The sequence below is a fragment of the Oreochromis niloticus genome, linkage group LG4 (genome assembly GCF_001858045.2).
Source record: "Oreochromis niloticus isolate F11D_XX linkage group LG4, O_niloticus_UMD_NMBU, whole genome shotgun sequence".
NCBI classification, from domain to species: domain Eukaryota; kingdom Metazoa; phylum Chordata; class Actinopteri; order Cichliformes; family Cichlidae; genus Oreochromis; species Oreochromis niloticus.
In genome coordinates this window covers 11,863,030-11,872,593 of record NC_031969.2, presented here as the reverse complement: position 1 = coordinate 11,872,593, position 9,564 = coordinate 11,863,030, and the positions used below count along the sequence as shown (strand labels likewise).

Here is a 9,564-nt window from a genome sequence, read left to right as displayed (position 1 = left end):
TCCAGAACATGGTTTCTTTTTTATTGGAGTGACGGTCAGACTGCAGTCCAGAGACATTCAGGTAATAGACAGTGATACACATCTCTGTACACGTGTTTTTACACTGAAGAGGTCAAACACCTTCAGGAAAGGAAGAAGCAACTCAGAAGAAACGTTTAAGGGGTAACACGCCATAAAATCAATGTTCACTTGAATTCTTGGTTGATGTAGCGTCAATTTTCATCTATGGAGGAAGATACTGTAACATCCATGCAACGTACTGTACTATATGACATGCCTTTTTTACGACCTCGGTCTAACAAATTAATGGCATGAACGACTGATTTTAGCCCCTTTAAGAGTGATCGGACAAAGTATTTCCAACAGAGAGTGCTTTCTAGTTATAAATAATCATTATTGACATAAATTTATTTATTTGTTGTTTTTTTTTAAATTTTCTGTAGTAGTGGACACATCAGACCCTGGACAGCATCACACAATAGTTCCATTTACTTCAATAACATACTGAATTTTACAATCAAACCAATACCACGGTGGTGTACGTGGGCCAGAGCACAAAACACAGAGAATGCTTGTATTAGTATTAGTATTATTATCTACCACAGTGACTGAAGAAGAGACTGAAGCACTGAGAACATCAATACAACCTGACCTGACAGCAACCCAATCTACCCAGTAACACCCCAGCAGCACCTCTCACCCAACCACAGTTATGTTCACTACCAACACTGAAGACTTAAAGGACTACATCGGTGCTTTCTGACACATAACGACAGACTATTTTCAAAACTCATGCCATAAACTGAACTTAAACTTTATCCATAGCTGCTTAAACCTGATTTCTCAGAATGGCAATGGGAGACTCCACCAGCAACAAAGCTGCTTTCAACTATGTCAAATGTCTCCTCTAGAAAAATGGTGTCAAAAATAGTATAAAAAAAACTATATTTATGATTAAATATTCTTTCAAAGTTTTTATTTATTAGCAGGTTGTGGTTTATGGTAAGCCGGCGTCCTTCACAGTTAAATCTGAAAAAACAAGTAACACATAAACCAAGCTGGACTCTGTGAGACCATATTCAAAGCATTTTCAAATAAACTAAGACCAGCCCGTGTGAAAAGTAGGGAATCTGTGCACAATTTGCAGCCGGTGGGCTAAAACACAGACAAAACACAAAGTGTAGTCCTTTAACTCTTGCAAATAGATTTAACGGTACTCCTCCTGTCCCCTATTCTAGCTGTAGTCCAGCAGCCAGTGGCGTTGCACCCTGTCCCAAAATAAAACTCTGAAAGACAGGACTGTTGGATTATCCCTCAGTTTTAAATACATGCTTAACTTAACACACGCTGACAGACTGTGAGGTGAGTAAAACAGTTTTTTTTAAAGATCACAGGTAGATCAGTGTTATTCATTTGAGTGCTGGAACTGAGGACACAGAAATACTTTTATTGCAGAATAAGAGTTTTTTTCTATAACTACATATCTACAGTAGTTAACATTTTCAGTCTGTTGGCTTCCTGTAGCTCCAGTCCCTGAAATCAAGGGCCAGATCTGGATTTTTAATAATACTTTAAGTTTTTTTTAGATGTGTGTACACACTTGTGCAAAACTACAACTGAGGAATCAGAAAGTTAATTTAAGGTATGGATACATTTGCAATTACAAACATATAAAATGATCCTGTCAGCTTCGCCGATGCTGCCAGTCTTTCTAAAACATCCTATCAGAGTCAGAGTGACACAGCATTCGATACATAACAAACTATTTTCTTTCCTTATTATGACGATTGCTTCAGTTGTCCTGTTGCAGCAGAGAAAACCATTTACACTTAGAACAGCAAGCAAGGCTTTCGACTGGTCATGTGTGTCGCTTTAACTAGAAGTTTTTTAGATTTGGCCCAGTTAATTTGCTTTGCATTATGTATACCTTAACAGTGACACTGAGCTTAAATAGTGTTTTTACCGAGGCGAAATGATTAAATATCGTAGCACGCTCGTGATGTCCCCCTCTCTGACAAATGCATGTTAAAGAAAAAAAAAACGTCGATGCAGCACAGGACCCAACTGACTGCACACACTCACGGCTTTGGACACAAGCGTGCACACTTACACGTCCATCGTGCACGATGATGGTGCACGTGGACACACTCGCACGGTCGCACACACACCACACGATACCACAGATTCACTGATGGGAGCGTGCACGCGAAGCACAGCACAGACACCGCTACACACCGACATGGTTGGCATGGGTACTATCTACATCAGGGCCCCTGGTGACTGACATCCACACAACCCTGTCGTCATGGCAACTAATTATTACACCCCAACCCGCCCCTCTCTCCTTAATATGGCAGGATTGCAGGATCAATGAATTAGCCAGTGAGCAATCGGTAACACCCCCCAACTATATTCTTTCTTTTGCCTGAGACCCCCCCCCAGAAGATCCTATTAACAACATAGTAGTAACGTAGTAGTAACGTGGTAATCAGAAGACGGCAATAAGAACACAGGGCAGTTTGGCAGCTTCTAAAACGTAAACATAAACAGACCTACATAATTTACCCAGAATATCTCCCACTCTCCTGATTTTTGTACACACAGCAGTCAGCACAGGGCGCTGTCTCAAATAACACACTGAATACATTCCCTGGCACCGTGGATTGATTGTGAGACAAAGGCCCCCTGGGCACAGCCTGTAAAAGCCCCCACCCTCCCCCCGAACTCCTGATCAGTTTGTGTGTGTGTGTGTTTTTAATAGTCATGTGACTGACTTTCCAGGATTAATAATCACTTCCAGTGCAGGAGCCCATTAGGTCCATTTAATAATCCATTCATGCCAGGCACAGAAATATACCAGATTGAATGGTGATTCAATAAGGATAAAGGTTTCCACACTGAATTTTAAGTGTAATCAGACTCACCCCAAAATCACACCGGCTCACTCAGGGTGACACTGTACCATTTATATTTTGCACCGTGAGTCTCGTTTGCTTTAAAATGTGCGATAGACTTCATTAAGGGAGACTAAAACATGCCTGAAAGGATGATATAGCAGGTTTTGAACGTCTCTAATTATATTTATAATAGCTCAGCTTCCATGGAAGAGAGATTCCCTCTTTCTCTCTCTCTCTGGAGCGCTTTGATCATCTGATATAACTTCCATTTCCTGCAAAACGTCACCAGGGTGGTCAGATCCTCGAGACCTATCAGCACAATTCAAAGAATTGCATGTGATTTGAGACAGCGCCTGAAATTGACCTAAACTAGTTTACCTACTGCATCTACCTACTTACATAAGAATGTGAAATATTGCACTTGGTCACAAAAACATTGCCGTTGTTTTTTTTGTTTTGTTTTTCTTTTTGTTTTCTTTTTCTTTTTCTTTTCTTTACAGCATGTGGAAAACTACTAAATTAAGTCACTGTCTGAAACACACAGTACAGTATGGCACTTAGTTGATCTCTAAGTTTGGAAACATGCAGATTTAATGCAGATGATGGTTTCTAACTGCAGCAGGGAACATACGAGGAAAGACCAGACTCTAGCTAAAAAAGAAAAACAACAACCAAAAAAAAAAGAAAAAGAAAAACGATTCCCTGCAGTGTTTGGCATGAAAGGGGATTTGGAATAAATGAAAAGAATAAGACAAGGGTGCTCTCTGGATGCGAGTGCCTCCTGCACTATTTTTAGGGATCTAATACTGCTTTGTTGTGGTGGAGTCACTGACTTGTTGATCACTTTTTTTTCTTACTTATTTTTGTCAAAATTGCGTTTGAAGTCGGCAAAAGTGGCCTCCTGCTCTACATTTCCTCCACTTGTTTTTCTTTTTGATTTATCAGCTCTCGTACCTGTGCTGTGGCCTTGCTCCACAGAGAGGTGTACAAAAGTGACGATAAAACTGGAATGTTCGGGAAGGAAAAGGTACCAAGAGGAAGAAATGAGGAATCAGAGGCCGCTAATTCAACGCTTACTGAAAACTCAGCCCGGATCAACATAAACAACTGCATGTGTAACATCACAGAAAGCAGTTTCCTCTTATCTGCATCCCTCTCCCCTGTCGTCTTCTTCTTCTTCCACCACCATCACCAGGTCTATCCTTTCTAGTAAATGGGAACCTGGTATGTGGGTGCTGCGTTGTTTTCGGTGAATGGTGGGCTCTGGTAGGTCTCCGTGGTCTCGGTGGTGGTGCCGCCTCCTCCCGGAGAGTTGGAGGGGTATGGCTGGGTGGGTGCGCCTCCGTCCATGTGCTCGGTGGTGAACAGTGTCATGTCTGTGCCAAGCAGATACTTCTGGACCGCACGCACTGTTAGACCAGCCTGGAGGACCGGGAAAAGGGCGACATAGAGGGAAAAGTGAGTCTACGAATCATAAAAGTATCATAAAAGTACATTATAACTACACTTTAGCAACAAAGGTTTTAAAAAGCATGATTTTGTCATTTATTTTATAGAATTTAGTAGAAATAAAGCCAGCTAATTTATAGGTAAGCTAGCTAGCTAGTCATACAAGCTAGCTAGCTTGTCTGTGCCAACAAAATGTCAGAAAGAAGGAGGGGAAATAGTGAACTGAGTTTACAGCTGACAAAACAGCCCATCATGTCAACCAATAAAACTTCAAGGAGAAGCCAAGAGAGAGTCCAACAGAAAAGCCTTAAAACAAATAACATTTCTACAGTTAGATTTAAAGTAGCCACACTGCAGTAAGCGCTAATCACAGAAGTGCTTTAGCAGGTTTTGGTATACTGTGAGCCAGACAGTTATTACAGTTTTGTAATTTCTAATTAGTTTTTATTTATATTTTATAAAGCTAATGTCAGAGGCAGTATTTAGGAAAATCAGTACAGCTATTACAATAAAAAAATGAAACTTTTTGAAAGTCTTGCAGACATCCAAAGTCTCAATAAATACGTCCATCAATGCCTCATAAGGCCAGTTGCTGCTGGAGTTTCATAATTAACTTTAGACATGGAATCAACTCAGACAGAAAGATGTTGTCCAGCCTCAGCTCTCGGGGTTAAAGGTGGTTTTGCTATTTGGTGGTTGGAGGGGCTTACCCAGGTGATTATGGAGAAGAAAGAGAATGCGATTGCTGCCCGAGCAGCATCTGCTCCTTGGTTGAGTGGCAGCTCTTCAGCTCTAGTCCGAGACCACTGATTGGCGAGGAAGCAGAAACTTACAAAGTATAGAAAGGTCCAGAAACCTGTCAGAAACCAGCAGAGCAATTAATAGTTTATTCAAGGTTGGCGTTCCACATAGATGAAAGAACACCTGTAGGCGTTGATTTCTCAAATATTTGGACTGGAAGCACTTCTTTGTTCTCTTTTAGAAACATAAAATACTCCCTAATACTATTTAAAACTTAAATTCAGGTCACAGGTTTCATTCCTTTGAATGTTATTTGAAATAAAGAAGCAAGGTGTTATCTGTAGCATTTTTGGTATTTTTGGGGAACGAAGCCTTTTGAATCATGATTCCAGGCTTCGTTCACTCACTTCAGATTCACACCATTTAGGCATTCAGTGGTCAGCCTGTGATTTGTCAAAGTGCAGCTCTGATTTGAGCCAGGAAATCAATGCTAGTTACTTATTATAATGTATATAATTGGTTTTATACACTCATCAACCAACTCATTTAGGTACACTTTGCTGGTACTATGTTGGACCCCATTTTGCCTTCAGAACTGCCCTAACTCTAATTGGCACAGATTCAACAATGTGCTGTGGTCATAAAGGGATGGACATGATCAACACCAATATTCAAGTAGGCTGTAGCATTTAAACAATGCTCAGTTAGTACTAAGGGGCCCAAAGAGTACCAAGAAAATATCCCCCACACCATTACACCACAGCTGACACAATGCAGGACAGTGCCATGCTTTCATGTTGGAGTCATGAGACTAGGCAATGTTTTTCCAATCTCCTTGTCAAATTTTGGTGACCCCGTGAAAACTGTTGCCTCCGTTTCCTGTTCTTAGCTGACAGCTAGTGTGGTCTTCTGCTGCTGTAGCCCAACTCTTACGATGCTCATACCTTAAAACAGTCTTGTCATTCTCCTCTGACCTCCGACATCAACAATGCATTTTTCTCCCCAGAGAACTGCTGTTTACTCGATATTTACTCTTTTTTTTTTTTTACCATTCTCTATACACCCGAGAGATGGTTGTGCGGGAAATTCCCAGTAGATAGCTGACACCAATGCCCATGCCACTTTTAAAGTCACTTCCCCATTTTGGTGCTAGGCTTGAATTTCAGCAGGTCATCTTGACCATGTCTACATGCATAAATGCTCTAAGATGCTGCCATGCGATTGGCAGATATGATGGAAAGGTGGACCTAATGAAGTGCCCAGGTGGCCATTTAGATCAAAAATACATTTTCCAAAAACATCCAGTGCACAGTCCCATTACGCGGTTCTGCATTATACACTAGTGATGATGTATTTTGTTTTATTCCTTCATTTCTTCTCACAGCAAGACGTTTTAAAAACGAATCACTTCCTGTAGCTGCCATAACTCAGACACCCGGAAAGCCTGCAAGAAATGCTCTGTGCCTTCCCTGTTTGCTTGTGTCTGTGAACAAGACTTCCCCTCACATGTCCGCGTCCTCACCTGAGAAGCCGATCTCAAGCATTACAGCCTTCTTCCTGTCTTTAACAGAGCTGATGGAGGAGAACTTGTAGTCAAGCAGGAAGAAGAAGGAGCATGCCAGCAGGCCAACCAGGCCCACGAACACGCCGTAGTTGCACGCGTCTGTGTTCTTATTGAAGATGCAGTGGAGGCGCTCGCTGCCCATGTTGACATAACCCTCGTTCACGATGGAGGCGAAGACCACCAAGGAAAATATCTGTTGTTGGAAGGGAAAGCAGAGGGTGGAGTGAGAGTCAGAACAAAGTGAGCGACAGGAAGGAAGAGCTAGATTAAAGAAAACAACAAAAACAGATTACCATTTAAAGCGATACTGTTTCAGTTTTCTGTCTTTCCAGCAAACAAACACTGCTTGCAGACTCACTGGAAGCGGGATTGTGGCTACACTACTCAAAAGCATCTCTCTGAGCATACTCAAACCAAAAGGCATTAACCTAATTTCCCCTCTTTCTCTCTGACCAACTGAAGAGGAAGATGCTTCGCTTCCCCTAAAGAATTGCACAGTCCCGAGGCAGTGTGTGTGTAACTGCACGTAAACCTACTATCATAAACTTTTTCTCTTTTTCCCACCCTCCAACTTTAATTTCTCAAGTTCATTTTCAGCCTTTCTTCTTCCCTCTGTTGATCAGCTGACTAACACTCGATGGCAGAATAGGGCCATGTGACAGACACACTCACAAAGAAAAAATGCACTCGTACTGGGGGGGCTTGTGGGTCATATGACAGAGGTGGAGGGGACACACAAAGGAATAATGTCAGGTCCACATTTTAAACTAATCACATGTGTGGATTTAATCTGAGCAGACGCACACTCGGGTGCTTTTAGTGAATCGTCGTGATGAAAAATAAAAGCTGCTTAAAAACAATATGTCTTTTTAAGGGTTGGCTTCTCCTTTTACCTGCCTGCTCTAAACTTTGATTCGCTTCTTCCTTAATTAAAAAAAATCCCTGCGGTCTGCTGTGGGATTTCTAACTGAGGAACAGCTTTTTTTTCTGTCCAAAAATATGAGAGGAAAAGGCATTAACCTAATTGCCTGTTTACTGTGGATTCCCACTACAGACAAGAATTCATTTCCCCCTCCTCCTGAAATAGATTCCTGGTGTACTGTCTTCTGTAAACTGCCACTGCAGTGGTGGAAAGTACCTGAGTCACATGGGGCTGGAAGCACAGGGCTACCTTAACGTATATCAAGCAGAGTTTAAAAGGCTCCATCTTGAGTGGCCACAGCTATAAAGTGAGGCAGCTTTTTCTGCATAAGTACATCACAGCGCGTATCTTAACGCTACGTGGCAACCTCTGCATCCAGTCAAATTCTTTAAAATCACGTGATGATGATGATGACATTAATTGCATACGATTCAATGGCTTCCTTTGGAGGTCCTGGCACCACCGAGGAAGACCTTCTCTGTGTCACCCAGAGGTGATGCGTTTAGCCTACACGAAACATCAGGGCACGAAGCTGCTCGTGGCCCTCCGTGCGTAACGACGATCGCGGACCAATCACAGGTGGGATGACGAACGGCGACGGCAGTGTAGGGGTAAATCAGCAAAATCATGAGCTGAAAATTGTGACTTAACAGTGTAAACGACAGGTGAAATGATAAATAAGAAGTGGTAGGTGAATGGGGCCGTAAATAAGCAGCACAATTGACCAGAAACGTGAATGCTGACGAGTGAATATGCCTCTCTTATTTTCAGCACAATCCGGTCTGCTGCTCAGTGTTTGTTAAACACTGGCAGGTGGCATGTAGAAAAACACAAACAAACAAAAAGGGAAAGAGAATAGGTGAGGAGAGGTCGTTTACACCTCACAAACACACACACACAAACACACATCTGTAGTGAAATCACTGGTCACGGTGTCAGATAAGCACCAGGCCCTGGTTACACCCTGTACAGCACATTTCTGTAAATCACCCCCAGCATTAACATTGATTTCATGTCTCCATTTACACCGCGTCCTTATCAGCTTTTGGTGGATTTCTCGAGCCTGTATTTACAGGGAAAACACGTCACTGGTTTCGCGCAGCAACGACAACAGAGAGGACCCCCCCACCCCCGCACACACACACGGCAGCACCGTGAAAACCCGCTCTCACCCAGGACAGCACTCTGAGGATGGTCTGCGGCTGCTTGGCGAAGGTAATCGGGTCGATAGTGGACCCGGCCCGGCCCGCTCCGAACGATCCCACTCCGTCCATCTTCTGTCGCTCTGTGTGCGCTCCTCGCGGCTCCACGCTCCCGGCTCCACGGCAGGATGGATGCGCTGCTGCTCGCTGCTGTAGGGACGGGTCCTGCGCGCTCCCAAACGGCGCGCGGGCGCTCGGTGGAGAACGTGCAGGAGCCAGAACGTGCCCACGCTACGGACGAGCGGGATAGGCCATTTATGCCAGAGCTCACTTTAATGTTGTTACACAGGAATAAAACAGGATAATGGAATAAAATTATAGGAGGATAGCACGTGAGAGCGGGGATAAAACGATGGAGGCCACTTGGACCAATGTTGTTGGTTCAAAATAGAACAGGTTAATCAAATACACATTTATGTTTGACCTCAAAGGGCTTTTGCAGTAGGTTAGTGGGATTAATAATTGCAAAACAGAGTACATAATACGCGTGTGGGACAGCTTATGTTGCCATAGTTTTCCAAAATCTTTGGGCAAACTTTATGTAAACAAATAAAAGTTTAAAAGAAAAGAAACTAAATCTGGGATAAGGTTATTAAAGAGCACTGTTACAAATTACTGTAAGAATTACATGATTTTATTATTATTTATGCTGTATTTTAAAAAATACAGTAAACTTCTACAAACAGCAATGCATTCTGGGAGCTTGTGGAGGTTTGTCCGACATTAAATTAAGTATAGAGCCTTTCTTGTAAATTTCAAATTAACAGATGCATTGTGGGATTTCCATTT

General features: G+C 42.5%; 1 protein-coding gene and 1 long non-coding RNA gene across 2 annotated transcripts; one reads left to right on the top strand and one right to left on the bottom strand.

Moving 5' to 3' along the window:
• syngr3a (synaptogyrin 3a) lies at positions 1 to 8,971 on the bottom strand. Its single transcript, XM_003454923.5, has 4 exons — positions 8,746 to 8,971; positions 6,610 to 6,844; positions 5,057 to 5,202; positions 1 to 4,319 (listed from the first exon to the last, which is right to left on the bottom strand). Exons 1-4 carry the CDS (start codon positions 8,845 to 8,847, stop codon positions 4,104 to 4,106), a joined length of 699 nt encoding a protein of 232 aa, XP_003454971.1. The 5' UTR covers positions 8,848 to 8,971; the 3' UTR covers positions 1 to 4,103.
• Positions 4,230 to 8,747, top strand: LOC112846774 (uncharacterized). Its single transcript, XR_003219922.1, has 3 exons — positions 4,230 to 4,355; positions 8,345 to 8,432; positions 8,636 to 8,747. It is a non-coding gene; the product is annotated as an uncharacterized LOC112846774 (long non-coding RNA).
• Positions 8,972 to 9,564: the final 593 nt, after the last annotated feature.

Coding starts and splice junctions, on each gene's coding strand:
- syngr3a (XM_003454923.5), bottom strand. CDS start 8,847: ATGGACGGAGTGGGATCGTTCGGAGCGGGCCGGGCCGGGTCCACTATC. Junction 6,845..8,745: donor TCCTCAGAGTGCTGTCCTGG/GTGAGAGCGGGT, acceptor TTCCAACAACAG/ATATTTTCCTTGGTGGTCTT. Junction 4,320..5,056: donor TCTTCTCCATAATCACCTGG/GTAAGCCCCTCC, acceptor CCGGTCCTCCAG/GCTGGTCTAACAGTGCGTGC.